The sequence below is a fragment of the Coregonus lavaretus genome, assembly GCF_964263955.1.
Source record: "Coregonus lavaretus genome assembly, chromosome: 26".
Taxonomy (NCBI): Eukaryota; Metazoa; Chordata; class Actinopteri; order Salmoniformes; family Salmonidae; genus Coregonus; species Coregonus lavaretus.
In genome coordinates, this window is record NC_140013.1 from 16,513,211 (window position 1) to 16,535,004 (window position 21,794).

General features: G+C 42.0%; 1 protein-coding gene across 1 annotated transcript; it reads left to right on the forward strand.

The window, feature by feature from the left end:
* Window positions 1-1,622: 1,622 nt before the first annotated feature.
* Window positions 1,623-13,682, forward strand: LOC311101437 (A disintegrin and metalloproteinase with thrombospondin motifs 8-like). Its single transcript, XM_084142582.1, has 9 exons — window positions 1,623-2,402; window positions 4,964-5,203; window positions 6,024-6,156; window positions 6,567-6,734; window positions 9,629-9,921; window positions 10,439-10,625; window positions 10,787-10,959; window positions 11,091-11,266; window positions 11,462-13,682. Exons 1-9 carry the CDS (start codon window positions 1,638-1,640, stop codon window positions 12,192-12,194), a joined length of 2,868 nt encoding a protein of 955 aa, XP_083998708.1. The 5' UTR covers window positions 1,623-1,637; the 3' UTR covers window positions 12,195-13,682.
* Window positions 13,683-21,794: the final 8,112 nt, after the last annotated feature.

The window sequence follows — 21,794 nt, forward strand, 5'->3', positions numbered from 1 at the left end:
GAAAGACCAAAAGATGTGATCCATTCTCATCTTGAACTAGACTATTGAGGCCAGCCTACTCTTTGGACTTGGTGAGTTTGACTCTCTGGAGTCATGTTCATAAACATTGAGAACTGTCAACGGAAATTTGGGGAGGTGCTGGAAAAAGCTCATTGGACATAGTCTACCCCCTTGGTTTATGCTTTAAACCGAAGCCACTTGTAGCGCTCTAAACATTGTTTTCACATGTGGCAAGAGCTGAACTGTCTCCTCCCACTATCGGAAACAAAAGTGCGTCTCTGACGCAATAGGTTGAACACTCACCACCTACCACAAAGTAGCCTACTAAAGTACACTTTTTTTTTTTTTTTAATCTGCCCAATTGTACAGTGTGAGTTATAGATTCAGGTGAAACTAATATGACTTAATCCGGCACAACTAATCGATTGATTAAACTATAATCTTATACAAACTAATTATCGTACAGGGTAACTAGGCTTAATGACTTAACAGTACAAACGCCATGCGTAATGCAAGTACACCCAAGATTGATTGAGAAATAGCCTAATAATATTTCCAACAAATGTCCAACAATAATCACTTATGTTGCTCTAACCTGTTCCAGTGTGCAGTACATGGGCTATAGTTTAAGAAAGAGCGACACCTGTTGCGCCTGCAGTGGAGTGCGCATCTCTGGTCATTCCCTCGCGTAAAAGGCATCTCATTATTTTGTAATCCAATACTACCACCTTGTGGTTGAAATGCTTCTTCAGAACATTACCTAAAATAACCTACTTTTTATTTAGCGCTAACATGTGTCCCTTTGCCAATGCTACATCGAAGCTTATGAGCCCCACGTAATATCAGCGTTCATTGTTTACATTATATGACATTTTTGACTCTCTTAGCTCTTAAACAGAATTCTCTAATGTATTCCATGACATCCCTTTATCATTGATTTATTCGACTGATGAGGATGATGGTCGTGGTGGGTATGCTATAGCCTATTTATGGGAGTCACTTGGGGGTCACTGCACTGGCAGTCACTCAAAGTTTAGAAATAACTGACCGAGCCCTTAAATTATAGTATGGGTGTCCAGCTTGCAGCGTCCTGTGCTGTAGGCCTTTGCCGAGTTAATATTAGTTGCAGGGTTGTCAAACTGCAGCTATTTCAGAAGGGGGGGGGAGTGTCGGTCTATTCTCATTGGATCCGTTTTATCCAAGAGTTTCTCATGAGGTACGAGTGGGAGGAGAATTTGAGGCAACGAGTAATATAAAAAACAATCCGCTTCTGTCCAGGAAAGACAAGTATAAATACCTCCGCTACTCCTAGTATTCAGTGGCGCTGCCGAGTGGTAGAACAGTATTTTAGCTCCGCTATAATAGCAATGAAGATCACACAATTCAACTAAAAATATCAGACATTCTCGACACAGACTGACTATACAGCAGTGGATTTTTGTTACATTATATTGCTGAAAAATTATTTCAGTTAAGAGGTCGCTAAGACTAAAAATAGCAAATTGACTCAATATTTTCTACAGACTACAGACACTATCAATTGACGAGCCCAGCGGCGTTTGGGCTTGGTCCGGAATTTTGGTTGAAAGCTTGTCTTTGTTTTAATAACTTTTTGAGTGCAATTTCCATTGCAGAAGATGTGTTCAAAACGGTGTTTCGTTTTACTAGTCCTGTGCGTAATCGACAAATCACTTTCGAAATTGTTTGAATCCGAGGAAATTGTACCTGTCAGGATAAATGGAAGAAGCAGCCGTCGTTTTTCGAAGCGAAGTGAAGAACAGCCGAGGTTTAGACTCAGTGCCTTTGGCCGAGATTTCACTTTGAATTTAAGCCCGGATAACAGTTTCTTATCTCCTACACTGACAATTCAACGCATCAAAGCAAAAGATATCCACACTTTACGCAGCGCCTCAGGTGCCCAAGGGAGATACACTTCATCTGATGCTGAAACTGAAACTGACTTTCACAACTTGATAAACAAGACTGAGGAAATGGAAAGAGATTTGAGAAGCTGTTTTTACTCGGGGACTGTGGACTCCAACCAAGATTCTGTTGTTGCGGTCAGTATCTGTTATGGCATCCTTGGATCGTTTGTTACAGACGGGGATGAGTATTTAATTGAGCCCAAAGTGCTCGGCTCAGGGAGAAGGGAGAGGTCCACTGAACAGTTACATTTTATCAAAAGAAGGTCAGCCACAGAAGCACCAAATAACACTCAAACTGTCTTTGATCAACTGAGTGAGGAGAGTCGTGTAAAAGCAGACAAGGAAAGTTTTATGCATGAGGAAAAAGATCCTGAGAGACAATTACGAGGGAAACGCTTTGTATCAGCACCACGATTTATTGAAACGCTGGTGGTTGCAGACATGTCGATGACACATTTCTATGGAGATGAGATAAAGGTAGGATATATTCGATTATTCGATTAATATAGCCCATGCTGATTCATTTATTTGATTGCATTTAACAAAAATGAAAGTGCCATACTGTCACCAAATTCTGTATTGATAATTTACAACACTGGAATTGTAATGACACTTGTGTTGTGCACAAAAACTGGTTGAATCAAAGTTGTTTCCACATAATGTAAACCAAAAAAATCAATGTGATGACTTTGAATCAACGTGGAAAACTGATTAGATTAGCAAAAAGTCGATGTAAGGGCATTTCCTTTTTTTCCCCCACCCAACTTTTAACCTACAGTGCCAGTCAAAAGTTTGGACAAACTACTCATTCAAGGGTTTTCTTTATTTTTACTATTTTCTACATTGTAGAATAATAGTGAAGACTTCAAAACTATGAAATAACACAGATGGAATCATGTAGTAACCAAAAAAGTGTTAAACAAATCAAAATATTTTAGATTTTAGATTCTTCAAAGTAACCACCCTTTGCCTTGATGACAGCTTTGCACACTCTTGGCATTCTCTCATCCAGCTTCACCTGTTGGCTGCTTTTCCTTCACTCTGCGGTCAACTCATCCCAAACCATCTCAATTGGGTTGAGGTCGGGTGATTGTGGAGGCCAGGTCATCTGATGCAGCACTCCATCACTCTCCTTCTTGGTCAAATAGCCCTTACACAGCCTGGAGGTGTGTTGGGTCATTGTCCTTTTGAAAAACAAATGATAGTCCCACTAAGCGCAAACCAGATGGGAATGCTGTGGTAGCCATGCTGGTTAAGTGTGCCTTGAATTCTAAATAAATCACAGACAGTGTCACCAGCAAAGCACCCCCACAACATCACACACCCTCCTCCATGCTTCACGGTGGGAACCACACATGTGGAGATCATCCGTTCACCTATTATGCGTCTCACAAAGACACAGCAGTTGGAAACAAAAATCTCAAATTTGGACTCATCAGACAGATTAAAGGACAGATTTCCACCAATCTAATGTCCATTGCTCGTGTTTATTGGCCCAAGCAAGTCTCTTATTCTTATTGGTGTCCTTTAGTGGTTTCTTTGCAGCAATTCGACCATGAAGGCCTGATTCACGCAGTCTCCTCTGAACAGTTGATGTTGAGATGTGTCTGTTACTTGAACTCTGTGAAGCATTTATTTGGGCTGTAATTTCTGAGCCTGGTAACTCGAATGAATTTATCCTCTGCAGCAGAGGTAACTCTGGGTCTTCCTTTCTTGTGGCGGTCCTCATGAGAGCCAGTTTCATCATAGCACTTGATGATTTTTGCGACTGCACTTGAAGAAACTTTCACAGTTCTTGAAATTTGCCGGATTGACTGACCTTCATGTCTTAAAGTAATGATGGACTGCCGTTTCTCTTTGCTTATTTGAGCTGTTCTTGCCGTAATATGGACTTGCTCTTTTACCAAATAGGTCTAGCTTCTGTATACCCCCCTACCTTGTCACAACACAACTGATTGGTTCAAATGCATTAAGAAGGAAATACATTTCACAAATTAACTTTTAACAAGGCACACCTGTTAATTGAAATGCATTCCATGTGACTACCTTATGAAGCTGGTTGAGAGAATGCCAAGAGTGTGCAAAGCTGTCATCAAGGCAAAGGGTGGCTACTTTGAGGAATCTCAAATATAAAATATATTTTGATTTGTTTAACACTTTTTTTGGTTACTACATGATTCCATATGTGTTATTTCATAGTTTTGATGTCTTCACTATTATTGTACAATGTAGAAAATAGTAAAAATAAAGAAAAACCCTGGAATGAGTAGGTGTCCAAACCTTTGACTGGTACTGTAAATCCAATGACATGGTGACATTTGTTGTTGATTTCACATTGAATTCACTGTTGGTTGACAACTCAACCAAATGTAAATCAAAACTAGACGTTGAACAGACATCGGTGCCCAGTGGGACGTCTTCTAAACAGGCTAGTTCAAGGTTGAAATTCAATCCAACAACCAATGCGGAAACACCCACAGCCAAAATGCTTTAAAGAAAAACGAATTTCTGTTTCAATTGAAAATAATTATAGCCTATATTTTGGGTGCAGGAACAATGTTTCTGCTCTGCTCTGTTATGCAAGACTAGGCTCTCCACACTTGCTGTTTATCTGATATGCATGGCGTAAACTAAGTTGGAGTAATGAGATCATTTAAAAAGTAAGAGGTCATAGTGAGTAATGATGGGATTGGGAAACCTCTGATAAGGTCAGGCAGGAGAATTATGCTTTGGCAGTAATTTCGTTCCACATTCCTTATGACTTGCTACTAGCATCATCACCATTAAACAATGTTGGGGTCATCCAAATGATAAAGAGCATGTGAGAATTAGACATTTTTAAAGATACTTCCTTATATATATATATATATATGTATATGTATATGTATATGTATATGTATATGTGTGTGTGTGTTTAATTCCAGTCTGGCTGTTATTTCACTCACTTAGTTTTAGGATTTTAGCCCAAATCATCACCACCAGTGTTGCCTTGTAAGCCTCCCTAATATCTAACTGCCTGTTGTCCTCCCTTGCTCCAGCACTATATCCTTACCTTGGTCTCTGTGGCTGCCCAGCTTTACAAACATCCCAGTATCAAGAACTCTGTCCACATGGTGGTGGTGAAAATGGTGGTGGTGGAAGACGAGGAGGTTGGACCGTCACTCTCCAATAACGGAGGAGTCGCTCTGCGGAATTTCTGTGCCTGGCAACAGCAGTTCAACCCGGCCAGCCAGAGGCATCCTGAGCACTATGACACTGCTCTACTTTTCACCCGAGAGGTGAGCACTGTCTGCCCCATATGTATACTGTTACAATGTCACAGGATCTCCCCAACCCCTTATTCCATAACCATATTACCGTATGGTTTGGAGAGTTAATGAAATAATGTAAGCAAACAGTGATATATTTGATTATGTATCCTCTAATGAAATACAATTGCCTGTGTCAATGAATCAGATCGGATGAGCTTTGAAACCTATAGGGCTAAAGGGCTCTCCTATGAGCTATTTTTAGAATGGTTACAAATCAGCCTTGAGTGACGATGACATCCCTTAAAATGGCCAGGGTATGGGTGTAATGTTGCTGCCCTGAATTTGACCTGCCAAAGAATGTGTGCCACATGCCTCGCCATAAGATAAACCAAAAACTTGAAACTTAAATTGGAAGTAGTTTGCACATGCGGTCTCCAGTGAGTGATGCTTCTGCAAAACAAGGTGTACACATGCTGAGTTGAATTCAGCATGTCGCTCTAAGTCCAGATGTCCTTTGAATCATGTACAGTTATGTCTTGTGGTTTGGGTCATAGGCCCCAGGAAACATTTATCTCAGTCACAGAGAGCCAGCCTGACATGTGAAGGGAAAATGTTGAGGCATGTTGTTGAAATATATCTCTGATACCACACCATTAATTTCCCCACATCATAGATCTGCTTCTGTCTGCCAGGAATATTTATTTGCTTCATTTTATGATGGAAACATTGACAAACAAGTTTTTTTGGCATAAGCTCTCTAATGAAAATAGAAAAAAAAACAACCAGGGACAAATAGAAACGCTGCCTAAAGATTCACTGTTTGAAACCGCTGCTGTCTGTCTTCCAGGATATTTGTGGACATCAGAGTTGTGACACCCTAGGGGTTGCTGATGTGGGAACCATGTGTGATCCAAAAAGGAGTTGCTCTGTCATTGAGGACAATGGACTTCAAGCAGCCTTCACTGCTGCCCATGAACTTGGTATGACTTGTGCATGAAAAAAAATCAACTTTCTCAAACTTCTATATTGACCATGTATAAAGATACTATAGGTCTACATACATTTTGCCTCTTGTCAAAAATGGTCCGCTAAATGCACAGAAATATTGTCCACAAATAACTTCATTTGGACAGAAAGGGGCACACCCATGAGCCGAAAGCTTATGCAAAAGTTTGTTAGCCAACAACTAATAATTGTGTGGTTTAATGAGATAAGAACTTGATATGAACCATACAGTCAACCCCCAAGCCTAATGTAGATGTAAACTATTAGTAACTTTACTTCCATAGCGTACCTTAAATAGCTTTAATTTAATTTGAAGGGGTTTTCAGGATCCCTCTTTCGTCCCATGATCGGTACTGAATACTGATACAGTATTGTTCTCCTTTAGGCCATGTGCTGAGTATGCCACACGACGACTCCAAGAATTGCGAGAGGATGTTTGGGAATCTAGGCGGCCATCACATGATGGCCCCTCTGTTCGTTCACCTCAACAAGACTTTCCCCTGGTCCCCTTGCAGTGCTCTCTACATCACAGAGTTCTTTGACAATGGACACGGTATGTCATGCTGATAAACAACACTGACAACTCTGATATAGGCAAATAAAACTTATTTGGTAACACTTTCTATGAGGAAAGTGTTAGAAAGTGTTTATCTTTATTGAAAGTTTTTAATTGATTTGATATTACAATAACTTTTTTTTTTACAACTATTGTACTTGTTTTATTCTACTGCAATATCTGAATACTGTATGTTGAGGTCAGAAGGCTGGACGTGAATGAAAAATTAAACTCAGCAGTTGCTGGTAGCGCCATTTTTACTAGAGCCTTTTAGGTCTTTTTTTACTAGAGCATTCTAGGTCTGTGTTTACTAGAGCCTTCTAGGTCTGTGTTTACTAGAGCCTTCTAGGTCTGTGTTTACTAGAGCCTTCTAGGTCTGTGTTTACTAGAGCATTCTAGGTCTGTGTTTACTAGAGCCTTCTAGGTCTGTGTTTACTAGAGCCTTCTAGGTCTGTGTTTACTAGAGCATTCTAGGTCTGTGTTTACTAGAGCCTTCTAGGTCTGTGTTTACTAGAGCCTTCTAGTTCTGTTTTTACTAGAGCCTTCTAGTTCTGTTTTTACTAGTGCCTTCTAGGTCTGTTTTTGCTAGAGCCTTCTAGGTTAAATCACTCTGTTATGAGGGCCCAGTTTTCAATTCTGTATTTTCTTTTACAATGTCTACCCGCTTAAACAAATTATGGCCTCTGAAAATGACAATAAATACGCCAGGAGAAGTTACTTATTGTAAGACATTATAAAGGCTCATAATGCTTATAACATGTTATAAAGCATTATACATGCAGGCTTCACAAGTGTTCACAATGTTACCTCCACCTGTAGTTTCTCACCTCAGGTTTGCTTATATGCAAAAGACTCTCTGCAGTTGCATTCGGAAAGTATTCAGACCCCTTCCCTTTTTCCATATTTTGTTACGTTACAGCCTTATTCTAAAATGGTTTTAAATTTTTTAAATCCTCATCAATCTACACACAATACCCCATAATGGCAAAGTGAAAACAGGTTTTTAGAAATGTTTGCAAATGTATGAAAAATAAAAAACAGATACCTTATTTACATAATTATTCAGACCCTTTGCTATGAGACTTGAAATTGAGCTCAGGTGCATCCTGTTTCCATTTATCATCCTTGACGTTTCTACAACTTGATTGGAGTCCACCTGTGGTAAATTCAATTGATTGGACATGATTTGGAAAGGCACAAACCTGTCTATATAAGATCCCACAGTTGACCGTGCATGTCAGAGCAAAAACCAAGCCATGAGGTCGAAGGAATTGCACGTAGAGCTCCGAGACAGGATTTTGTCGAGGCACAGATCTGGGGAAGGGTACCAAAACATTTCTGCAGCATTGAAGGTCCCCAAGAACACAGTGGCCTCCATCATTCTTAAATGGAAGAAGTTTGGAACCACCAAGACTCTTCCTAGAGCTGGCCGCCCGGCCAAACTGAGCAATCGGGGGAGAAGGGCCTTGGTCAGGGAGGTGACCAAGAACCCAATGGTCACTCTGACAGAGCTCCAGAGTTCCTCTGTGGAGATTGGAGAACCTTCCAGAAGGACAACCATCTCTGCAGCACTCCACCAATCAGGCCTTTATGGTAGTGGCCAGACGGAAGTCACTCCTCAGTAAAAGTCACATGACAGCCCGCTTGGAGTTTGCCAAAAGGCACCTAAAGACTCTCAGACCATGAGAAACAAGATTCTCTGGTCTGATGAAACCAAGATTGAACTCTTTGGCCTGAATGCCAAGAGTCACTTCTGGAGGAAACTTTGCACCATCACGCTGTGGGGATGTTTTTCAGCGGGAAAGATGAACGGAGCAAAGTACAGAGAGATCCTTGATGAAAACCTGCTCAGGACCTCAGACTGGGGTGAAGGTTCACCTTCCAACAGGACAACGACCCTAAGCACACAGCCAAGACAACGCAAGAGTGGCTTTGGGACAAGTCTCTGAATGTCGTTGAGTGCCCAGCCAGAGCCCGTACTTGAACCCGATCTAACATCTCTGGAGAGATCTGAAAATAGCTGTGCAGCGACGCTCCCCATCCAACCTGACAGAGCTTGAGAGGATCTGCAGAGAAGAATGGAAGAAACTCCCCAAATACAGGTGTGCCAAGCTTGTAGCGTCATACCCAAGAAGACCCGAGGCTGTAATCGCTGCCAAAGGTGCTTCAACAAAGTACTGAGTAAAGGGTCTGAATACTTATATAAATGTGATATTTCAGTTTATTTAAATTTTTAATACATTTGCAGAAATGTCTAAAAACCAGTTTTTGCTTTGTCATTATGGGGTATTGTGTAATAGATTGATGAGAAAACCCCCCACATTTTAATCAATTTTAGAATAAAGCTGTAACGTAACGAAATGTGGAAAAGGTCAAGGGGTCTGAATACTTTCCGAATGCACTGTACATTGGAGACATCCTAGGGAAATTAGAGATTGGCTGCCAGATTTTGTGCTATACTACTTATAGCTGAAATTGGGCGTGAATGGCAATGTGTTTGTTATTTGAAGAGATTAATATTATTTTGTAACATTTAATCAAGACCTTCCTTTCCTCTGAGTCACACATACAGAGATGGTTTCAGTTCTCACGAGCATAAAGTAACAGCTGTTACAAGCAAATGTTCTTTATCAGTTAGTCAGTGATTCCAAAGAGAACGTATGTGGCTAAGAATGTGGTCTGATCACTGGGTCAAGAACAACATCACACTAAAGCTCATTGAACATTTCTCCAAATAGGAGATCATGGGTTTGCGAAGCTTCACAAGCTGTCCATAATGTGATTGTGTGAAGACTCCAACAAAGTCAGCTTCTGTCACAGTCACTGTCAAATCTCCACATTATACAACCTTTAGATTTAAAAAAACAGAACTCTTGTGTGTTGAATCACAGGGGACTGCCTCTTGGATCCACCGGAGAGCATCTTACCGTTACCCAGTGAACTCCCAGGCACCACATACAGCCTCGACCACCAGTGCCAGCAGATGTTTGGGGAGGAGTTTGTGCACTGCCCCAACACCTCTGACAGTGACGTCTGCAGCCAGCTGTGGTGCAGGGAGGAAGGAAAGCCCCACTGCACTACCAAAAACGGCAGCCTCCACTGGGCGGATGGCACCACATGCGCCACCAAAAGGAGCTGTCTGCACGGTGCATGCATGGCAGACCACGAGGTCATGCAGCCAAAGGTAAGCCCAAGTTTTTCTCAGAAAAGGGGAGGAAAGAATTATCCCATATTTGGTCTTGTAATATTGCATTTTGACACAAACTCTGTCTCAGAATGCCTTGTTAGTTACTATACTGTATGTGTATTCATTTATCTGTGATAGAGTATTTCCTTCCTGCGTTGTAAGGAAGACCGTCCTTTTGAGAGTACAAGCTCTTTAGCATGTGTCAATAAACTCTATTTATAAATTGACATGCTGGCAGTTAATATAATTTTTGCTCACCCACTAATAAAAGCATTGTGAATGCACACATGCGCACAAACACACAGTTCACTTTAGTCTTGCCAAGTGCACCATGGGTTCTGCAAGTGGTGAAATGTAGGGCAGGAATGTGGGAGACAGCAGACGCGTGCCACACTGACAGACACATGGCATGCCAAGAGACGCTGAAGCCTCAGCCTAGACTGTGGTTGAGTTTGACGGCTCATGTTATCATGGCACTCAGTACTCACTCTGTTTCGTTTTGGCATTACTACAGGTGGTTGAGGATGGCGGCTGGGGCGCGTGGGGACCATGGCAACAGTGCTCCAGGACATGTGGAGGGGGTGTGGAGTTCTCCTACAGGGAGTGCACAGATCCCGTGCCCCAGAACGGCGGCAAGTATTGCGAGGGCCAGAGAGTCCAGTACCAGTCCTGCAACACCCAGGCGTGTGAGGATAATGATGGTAAGCCATATTTTGTCTAGGTACTTGCACTACAGAATTTCATTATTTTTTATGTAATGGTGAGCTATAGTGATGTTTTTAACCTAGATTTTTTTATTTTATATCTCTGCTTTGATATTAGTTTGATGGATAATTTGCTTTGTCATTTTCTCCAACCTTAGGGAAGAGTTTTAGAGAGGAGCAGTGTGAGAAGTACAACAGCTTCAACTATCTGGATATTCTTGGGAACATGAAGCAATGGATTCCAAAGTACACTGGTGTGTCGCCCCGGGACAGGTGTAAACTCTTCTGCCGGGCTAAAGGCAGCAGTGAATTCAAAGTCTTTGAAGCCAAGGTACGTTCACTAAAAATCATCTGTAGAATGTTGGCCACTGTAAATAAATATTTTACAGCTTGCCTTCACTGTTTTGGTGAATCACAGTGTTAAGTAAATTGAGACCTCAGGTTTGCATTTGTGCTCCATAGGTTGTCGACGGCACCACATGTGGTCCCGACACTACGTCTGTCTGTGTACAAGGCCAATGTGTCAAGGCGGGCTGTGACCAAGAGATCGGCTCCAACAAGAGGCTTGACAAGTGTGGCTTGTGTGGTGGCAATGGCCTCAGTTGCAGGAAGATCACTGGTTCATACAACAAAGCCATGTGAGTATACCTAAATATTCCAACTACAATTATGCTAATAAGCATGTATGACCCTAATATAATGTCTTAGCTATTATCATCTTATTATGATCCAGACTAAATAACAGTCATATTTAGACAGTATTATTGGTTGATTGTCTTTTGTGCTGCCGATGTGATTACAGCTGTAATGAGACATTTGCTTTTTTCTTTCAGTTACGGATATAGCGACATTGTGACCATTCCTATCGGGGCTACCAATATTGACATCAAACAGCGCAGCCATAGAAACATCAAACACGATGGAAACTACCTGGCGATCAAGCAAGAGAGCGGTGGCTACATACTGAATGGTAACTTCTCTGTGTCCACAGTGGAGCAGGATATCCCTGTTCTTGGGGCTGTGCTGAAGTACAGTGGCTCGTCCACCACCTTGGAGAGAATCCAGAGCTTCAGACAACTGAGGGAGGCTGTCACCATCCAGTTGCTGGCCACTGCTGGGGAGGAATCTCCACCCAAGGTCAAATATACATTCTTTATCCCCAAAGATGTGTCTTTCACTAAATCCAAAGAGAGAAAGGCTTCGTTGCATATGATCCAGGCTTTCGGTGTGCCCCAGTGGCGTTTGGGCGAATGGTCAGAGTGCTCCAAGAGTTGCGGCTCTGGGTGGTCCCGAAGGAACGTCGAATGCAGAGACAATGCTGGTTTCCATTCCAATACCTGCGATAAGGACCTGAAACCGACCGATATCAGACCCTGTGCTGATCTGCCGTGCCCCATCTGGCAAATGGGGCCTTGGTCGTCCTGTTCACGAACTTGTGGCCAGGGGGAACGCCGACGCAGTGTTGTCTGTATAGACTACACCGGCAAGACTGTCGAGTCGGAGATGTGTGACGCCAACAAGCAACCTGCGCCAGTGTCGGGAGAGTGTGTTTACCAAGAGTGCTAGCGAGGAGACATGAAGATAGAGAAAACTTTGGTAGGGGTAGTGTAGTAGACCCTTAACCACTCTGACCCGACCGTGCTTTAGAGAAAAGAAGGGAAACCCTAGTTTGGAAATGAAGAGTACACTAACTAACCCGGACAAGTCACAGGGCACTGGCCTGTGACTTGATGTTTTAACAACCACTAGAGAAGTTTGAACCAATAGAGATCTACCTCAGGATGTACATGTGTTGTTTTGTTAAAATAGACAAAGGTACTGTGTGCGAATTATTATTCTCTCCTAAAAGCTATTACTTTGCATAAAACCTACTGACAAACACCATTGCGGTTAAATATACCTCAATTTTCCAGCATATAACCCATAACTATACAGTCAGAGACTCGGAGCCAATAAATGAACTGGGCTAATAAAGTTAGTCTAAAGGCATACTATTCCTACCATAACATGTGACATTATTATTGCAAGACAACGACTTACAGTGCTCATTATTTTGAGTAAAAGGGGTTTGTGTAAAACATTTGTTTAGGTACACAAGATGGAACATTTTGTAAAATACCTTGCTTGTGGATACCTTGCTTGTGGTTTGCTATTTTGTTTCATTTTCTTGGAAAAAAACATATTTTCTAAATGTGAGATTGTGTTTACTGCCTGTAAAAAACTTATGTTGAAAAATCTATCTGCTATCTTATTGATTCATGATTTGTGGTACTGATACGCTTACAGATGAAAATGTAAATTCACCCATAATCATTCAAATGATACAGGTGATTAGGTCTGCCATTGACTAATCTCTCATGGACAGACTACGTAATATAATCTGACGCAATTACGCAAGATTTTAGTTCTGTGCTTCCGAGATTAGACATTGACAGACACTAAATAGAAGAATATACTTTGTAACAAAAAAAACAACCAGCATAGTTAGTAGTAAGAATGAACCAGACATTTTAGTGTTCATAAAAAAAAATTACATTAGAGTTTGAGTTTACACTTTCTTTGTGTAAAATTTAGTTTAGCAAAGACAATGGTCAGGAATCTGATCGGAGGCAAATCAGTGTAACGGGACTTTTTCTCTGTTCTGTACATATTTGTAGTATTTTAAAGGAATTCTATGGCTACAGAGAATTGGAAGTACAACCAAATTCATGATAAACACATGATGTGTGAAATGGTATCTTATGGTGCATCAAAAATATTATCTATTTGTATAATTTGCATAAAGAACAACTCCTTTGTTTGTAATAATTTCATAGTTGTGTTTAAAATGTTATTATTCATAATGCGAAGAATGCTCTGTTTGTCAGATGTCTGTATGTATAAGTTTGATTTCTCATTCTAGTTTTGTATGTCATAAAACAAAAAAGGCAAAATATGATATACCTTCAGTGAAGGACCATACTATATTATTATTATCATTATTATTATTATTATTATTATTATTATTATTATTGTAGCTTCCTTTTTAAAGCTATTTATTTTTGTAATGTTTTTACCTTGGGCATGAAATTATAAGATTTTCAGATGCTGCTGTCTTTGAGATTTATGTCTACAATAAAATGATAAAATACATCACATTTTACTAAATGCTGTAAGCATTGAGTTGTCTCTTTATTTTTTACCCGTTTGGAAAGTTAAAGACCCACTTTAGCTATGTTTGGCCTACAACAGGCCTGCTTCTCCTTCCACTGCAGTCTGCTGGTTAAACACAGAGAATCAAAATACAAACTACAGACATTGAACAATCTTCCCAGTAGATGGACATACACATCAGACAATGAAAGTACGTTTTAAATTATCCTTGGTCCATATTTTCTGTTCTTCTGGCTAGCATTTATGGGCTTATTGTATTACATGAAAACATCTTGATCAGTTAGCTTTCAGAGGTACCGTAGCCAATATGAAAGGAGCTTTTTGACAGCATGATCCTCATCCAAACAGAAGAATTCAGAGGCTAACGGACTATCCCCAGTATCATCCAATAGAATGGTCCAGAACTGTGTCTGCAGACTCTTGACCACAGTATAACAATAACATATTCAGAGAGGAACCTGCAGCGATGCCTGCAGAAATTATAGCTAATTGCTTTGGATACATGACAAATCAAATTCAAAAAGATTTTCCATTGTCATTTCCACACAACATTTTTTGGGCAGAGCTCATGGATTCTGCTCATGGATTCTTAGGGCAATTCAATGCGATGCTAATAGGCTTCCCACTGGGCACACACTGGTTGAATCAACATTGTTTCTACGTAATTTCAATGAAATTACATTGAACCAATGTGAAATAGACGTTGAATTGATGTTTGTGCCCAGTGGGTTGGCTACATTGTCAGGGCGTGCTGTAGGTGCAATGGTGGAATCAAACGCAGGACTCAGAACGATATTCCAAAGGCTTGTATTACTGCCCAAACTAAGGCAAAAGGACAACTTTGCCCGAAGGCGAAAAATACGCACGAAGGCGAAAAGTAACAGCGCACAAACAGGTGCGACAATAGTAACTGCGCACAAACAGGTGCGAAAATACTCCAGCGTAGTGGAGAGAAGCTCAACCGAGCAATACACACAACTGACGGAAAATAATTACACACAACACTAGACAAACACAACGAGAAACTTATAGGACACTAATTACGCCAAAACAGAAACAGGTGTGGAAACAAACAGACAAAAGCAAACGAACATGAAACATACAGCGGTGGCAGCTAGAATTCCGGAGACGACGAACGCCGAAACCTGCCCGAACAAGGGAGAGAGGCAGCCTCGGCCGAAACCGTGACATACATAATATGATAGGGTAAGAAAGGTAGTGTTACTAGTGGCCTAATAGGCTACAAAGCAACCTTGTCAACGGGTTTGGACCTCTTGGTGTTATGGTTAAGGTGTTCAAGTCCCAGTTGGGCTACTGGTTAAGGGCCTTACACGCAGGGAGCTGCAAACCCTGTTGAAGCCACCTACAGTTTATGAAAAATCTTGAAAACTGTAACAGGCCAATGTGGAGAGTGAGGGTGAGCTGTAACAGGGGCTCGATCCATGGATCCTGCAATGCAAAGGTGCAAACACTACTCCCTGCGCCACAAAAGCCTGGGCCTCCCCTCATGAAAAAGTACTACTGAATTACTCCACAAAACCTATTTGTGCAGTAGTGACTATGTAGAGACTTGTAGGAATTGTGTAGTGAATGTGTAATTTATGCACTACGCAAGATACACAAGTACAGTTATGGAGTGTTCAGTAGGAAAACAGTAGTGTTTCCAGTAGTAACCAGGTAGAGGTTTTTACTACTTGATGTTGGTAGTAAATAAGTAGTTAAACACTACAGCTTCACTACACAGGCTTTTAAATAGTAATCAGGTAGAGTTTTTACTACTTGTTTGTATAGTGAATAAGTAGTCACAACACTACAGCCAGACTACACCAGCTTTTCAGTAGTGATCAGTAGAGTTTTGCAGCTCGTGGATTCCTGTGCACATGACCACAGAAGAAGACAAAACCAGAAGTAGTTGGTTGGTGTTAGCTAGATAATGTTTGACAATCCCGAATGTAATCATCTTCCATCCTTTGTCATCCAGTCTTTCATAGCCCTTATGCTGGCACCATTTGTAAGTTTAACTTTCCTTTATGTTTTATGAATACTTTGATGTCGTTGTTTAGCCGTTTAAATAACTTTTCATATCAAATCAAATCACATTTTATTGGTCACATACACATATTTAGCAGATGTTATTGCGGGTGTAGCGAAATGCTTGTGTTCCTAGCTCCAACAGTGCAGTAGTGTCTAACAATTCACAACAATACATACAAATCTACAAGTAAAATAATGGAATTAAGAAATATATAAATATTAGGATGAGCAATGTCGGAGTGGCATTGACTAAAATACAGTAGAATAGAATACAGTATATACATATGAGATGAGTAAAGCTGTATGTAAACATTATTAAAGTGACTAGTGTTCCATTATTAAAGTGGCCAGTGTCTATGTATATAGGGCAGCAGCCTCTAAGGTGCAGGGTTAAAACCGTGTGGTAGCCGGCTAGTGATGGCTAATTAACAGTCTGATGGCCTTGAGATAGAAGCAGTTTTTCAGTCTCTCGGTCCCAGCTTTGATGCACCTGTACTGACCACACCTTCTGGATGATAGCAGGGTGAACAGGCCTTGGCTCGGGTGGTTGATGTCCTTGATGATCTTTTTGGCCTTCCTGTGACATCGGGTGCTGTAGGTGTCCTGGAGGGCAGGCAGTGTGCCCCCGGTGATGTGTTGGGCAGACCGTACCACCCTTTGGAGAGCCCTGCGGTTGCGGGAGGTGCAGTTGCCGTACCAGGCAGTGATACAGCCCGAAAGGATGCTCTCAGTTGTGCATCTATAAAAAGTTAGGGGCCAAGAAGAATTTCTTCAACCTCCTGAGGTTGAAGAGGCACTGTTACGCTTTCTTCACCACACTGTCTGTGTGGGTGGACCATTTCAGATTATCAGTGATGTGTACGCCGAGGAACTTGAAGCTTTCCACCTTCTCCACTGCGGTCCAGTCGATGTGGAAAGGGGCGTGCTCCCTCTGCTGTTTCCTGAAGTCCACGATCAGCTCCTTCGTTTTGTTGAAGTTGAGGGACAAGTTATTTTCCTGGCACCACTTCGCCAGGACCCTCACATCCTCCCTGTAGGCTGTCTCATCATTGTTGGTAATCAGGCCTACTACTGTTGTGTTGTCTGCAAACTTGATGATTGAGTTGGAGGCGTGCGTGGCCACACAGTCATGGGTGAACAGGTAGTACAGGATGGGGCTGAGCACGCACCCTTGTGGGGCCCCTGTGTTGAGGATCAGCGAAGTGGAGGTGTTGTTTCCTACCTTCACCACCTGGGGGCGGCCGGTCAGGAAGACCAGGACCCAGTTGCACAGGGTGGGGTTCAGACTCAGTGCCCCGAGCTTAATGATGAGCTTGGAGGGTACTATGGTGTTGAAGGCTGAGCTATAGTCAATGAACAGCATTCTGACGTAGGTATTCCTCTTGTCCAGATGGGATAGGGCAGTGTGCAGTGCGATGGCGATTGCATCATCTGTGAATCTATTCAGGCGGTAAGCAAATTGAAGTGGGTCTAGGGTGTCAGTTAAGGTAGAGGTGATTTGATCCTTGACTAGTCTCTCAATGCACTTCATGATGACAGAAGTGAGTGCTATGGGGCGATAGTCATTTAGTTCAGTTACCTTTGCTTTCTTGGGTACAGGAACAATGGTGGACATATTGAAGCAAGTGGGGACAGCAGACTGGGATAGGGAGAGATTGAATATGTCTGTAAACACTGGTCTGTGCATGCTCTGAGGACACGGCTAGGGATGCCGGCTGGGCCGGCAGCCTTGCGAGGGTTAACACGCTTAAATGTCTTACTCACGTCGGCCACGGAGAACGAGAGCCCACAGTCCTTGGGAGCGGGCCGCGTCGGTGGCACTGTGTTATCGTCAAAGCGGGCAAAGAAGGTGTTTAGCTTGTCTGTGAACAAGACGTCGGTGTCTGCGACGTGGCTGGTTTTCCCTTTGTAATCTGTGATTGTCTGTAGACCCTGCCACATAGGTCTCGTGTCTGAGCCGTTGAACTGCGACTTCACTTTTGTCTCTTTACTGACGTTTTGCCTGTTTGATTGCCTTAAGGAGGGAATAGCCATATTCCCAGTCACCTTGCCATGGTTAAATGCGGTGGTTCGCGCTTTCAGTTTTGCGCAAATGCTGCCATCTATCCATGGTTTCTGGTTTGGGTAGGTTTTAATAGTCACAGTGGGAACAACATCCCCTATACACTTCCAATGAACTCAATCACCGTGTAAACGTCAATGTTATTCTCAGAGGCTACCCGGAACATATCCCAGTCCCCGTGATCAAAACAATCTTGAAGCATGGATTCCGATTGGTCAGACCAGAGTTGAATAGACCTTAGCACGGGTACTTCCTGTTTGAGTTTCTGCCTATAGGAAGGGAGGAGCAAAATGGAGTCGTGATCTGACTTGCCAAAGGGAGGACGGGGGAGGGCCTTGTAGGCATCTCGAAAAGGCGAGTAGCAGTGATCTAGTGTTTTTCCTAAGCTAGTACTACAGTCAATGTGTTGATAGAACATCGGTAGTGTTTTCCTCAAATTTGCTTTGTTAAAATCCCCAGCTACAATAAATGCGGCCTCAGGATATGTGGTTTCCAGTTTGCATAAAGTCCAGTGTAGTTCCTTGAGGGCCGTTGTGGTATCGGCTTCGCGGGGCATATACACGGTTGTGACTATAACCAAAGATAAGTGTCTTGGGAGGTAATACGGTCGGCATTTGATTGTGAGGTATTCTAGGTCAGGTGAACAAAAGGACTTGAGTTTCTTTATGTTATCACAATCACACCGTGAGTAGTTAATCATGAAACATTCACCCACGGCTTTCTTCTTCCCAGAGAGTTATTTATTTCTGTCTATGCGATGAACTGAGAACCCAGCTGGCTGTATGGACGGGGACAGTATATCCCGAGAGAGCCATGATTCCATGAAACAGAGTATGTTACAGTCCCTGATGTCTCTCTGGAAGGAGATCCTCGCCCTGAGCTCATCTACTTTGTCCAGAGACTGAACATTAGCATGTAATATACTCGGAAGCGGTGGATGGTGTGCCCGCCTCCTGAGTCAGCCTAGAAGTCCACTCCGAATACCTCTTCTCTGCCGTCGGCGACTTGGAACAGCCTCTGGGATAAGTTCAATTGCCCTGGAGGGTACGAACAAAGGATCCAATTTTTACATTTTACTACATCAGAAAGTTTGCTAGCCAAAACAATCTTATCCATTAGCTGTTGTCATAGAGATGTATTGTGTTTAGTCTAGCTGTTTGCTAGCCCCATTGAAATGTAGCTATATTGCCTGTTTTCGTCATGCTAGCTAATAAGTATGTGTGTTTGTATGCAAATGTACAATATGTTCAGATTAGTATACTTACCCATTCTACATACTTCTTTTGACCTGTTGCCAAGGAGGCCCTCGACGTAAGAAGACTGGAGGCCATTGTTGGTAAGATTAACATTGTTTATCAAATGTTTTTCTGTTTTGTTTTATGTGACCTTTGTTAGCAGATTATTAATAATGGCTTATAATTGGTTGTCTCTTGTGCTTGTCTTTATTTTCTAAACGTTTACGTGGTGGAGAAACAAAAAAGAGGATCTGAAGATACAGTGCAAGTATTCAGACCCTTTTGTTACTTTACAGCCTTATTCTAAAATTGATTCAATTGTTTTTTTTCCATTCATCAATCTACACACAATACCCCATTATGACAAAGCAAAAACAGGTTTTTAGAAATAAAAAACTGAAATGTCACGTTTACATATGTATTCAGACCCTTTACTCAGTACTTTGTTGAAGCACCTTTGGCAGTGATTACAGCCTCGAGTCTTCTTGGGTATGATGCTACAAGCTTGGCACACCTGTATTTGGGGAGTTTCTCCCATTCTTCTCTGCAGATCCTCTCAAGCTCTGTCAGGTTGGATGGGGAGCATCGCTGCACAGCTATTTTCAGGTCTCTCCAGAGATGTACGATCAGGTTCAAGTACGAGCTCTGGCTGAGCCACTCAAGAACATTCAGAGACTTGTCCTGAAGCCACTCCTGCGTTGTCTTGGCTGTGTGCTTAGGGTCGTTGTCCTGTTGGAAGGTGAACCTTCGCCCCCAGTCTGAGGTCCTGAGCGCTCTGGAGCAGGTTTTCATCAAGAATATCTCTGTACTTTGCTCCGTTCATCTTTCCCTCATTCCTGACTAGTCTCCCAGTCCCTGCCGCTGAAAAACATCACCACAGCATGATTCTGCCACTACCATGCTTCACCGTAGGGATGGTGCCAGGTTTCCTCCAGACGTGACACTTGGCATTCAGGCCAAAGAGTTAAATCTTGGTTTCATCAGAGCAGAAAATCTTGTTTCTCATGGTCAGAGTCCTTTAGGTGCCTTTTGGCAAACTCCAAGCGGGCTGTCATGTGCCTTTTACTGAAGAGTGGCTTCCATCTTGCCACTCTACCATAAAGGCCTGATTGGTGGAGTGCTGCAGAGATGGTTGTCCTTCTGGAAGGTTCTCCCATCTCCACAGAGGAACTCTGGAGCTCTGTCAGTGTGACCATCGGGTTCATGGTCACCTCCCTGACCAAGGCCCTTCTCCCCCGATTTCTCAGTTTGGCCGGGCGGCCAGCTCTAGGAAGAGTCTTGTTGGTTCTAAACTTATTCCATTTAAGAATGATGGAGGCCACTTTGTTCTTGGGGAACTTCAATGCTGCAAAAATGTTATGGTACCCTTCCCCAGATCTGTGCCTCGGCACAATTCTGTCTCGGAGCTCTATGGACAATTCCTTCGACCTCATGGCTTGGTTTTTGCTCTGACATGCACTGTCAACTGTGGGACCTTATATAGACAGGTGTGTGCCTTTCCAAATCATGTCCAATCAATTGCATTTACCACAGGTGGTCGCCAATCAAGTTGTAGAAACATCTCAAGGATGATGAATGGAAACAGGATGCACCTGAGCTCAATTTCGAGTCTCATAGCAAAGGGTCTGAATATGTTCGTAAATCAGGTATTTCTGTTTTTATTTTTAATCAATTTGCAAAAACATTCTAAAAACCTGTTTTCACTTTGACATTATGGGGTATTAGACTAAGGCTGTAACGTAACAAAATGTGGAAAACGTCAAGGGGTCTGAATACTTTCCGAATGCACTGTAGTTAAGTCAAAGCTGAATGAAGACAAGGTGTCAAAGGGATTAATAAAAAAGTATAAATATGCAATTTTATATGTACTTAATTTGATAAAATATAAAAAATGCAATTAAGTTCTTCTTTTTTGTTTGATTATAGAACTATAGTTACAAACTTGAGGAAATAACATGTGCACTAGTCTTGTAGTGACACAGTAGTGAAATAAGACGTCAATAGTGAATTTTGAATAGGCAAACAGTAGTAAAAGTGTCAGTTTTCAATAGTAATTCAAAAGGGTTTATGTAGGAAATGAAAAAGGATCAGAAGCAATTCAGTAGTGATCAGCAGTGACACATCACTACACACATTGATAGCAGTAGTAATTAAAATCGGGATTGAGTAGGCATTCCGCAGTAACGTGTAGCATTGTGTAGTAATTCAATAGAGAATGTGTAGGAATGTGGGTTTTAAGTAGTAGATCCCCAAAAGCTCAGTGGTTACACAGTAGTCATTAATGAAGAATTATGTAGTAATTTGAGTAGGAAATATGTAGTGTCCACCAGTAGTGAAACGTCCCAATTTATCATGCATTACTACTTAAATTACTACATAAATCCCGACTGGTTTACTACACATCTCAATAGCAATCAAGTAGTAAAACCATTAGGTTTTGTGTAGCTATTGTGTAGTAGTGATGAGTAGAAATTCAGTAGTACTTTTTCACAAGGGTCGGGCGTAGGCAGCAGTAGTAGCCTCACATACACCATTGCCCTCACTCTGAGTGTTCTCGCATTCACACCAAACTCCAAATGCCAACAGCCAAGCTCCTACAAGGCCATCCCACCACAGCCACCAATGTAAAAAGTCAGATAGAGAGGTGTAGGCCTAATATGGGAATGATCCATGTAGTGCAGA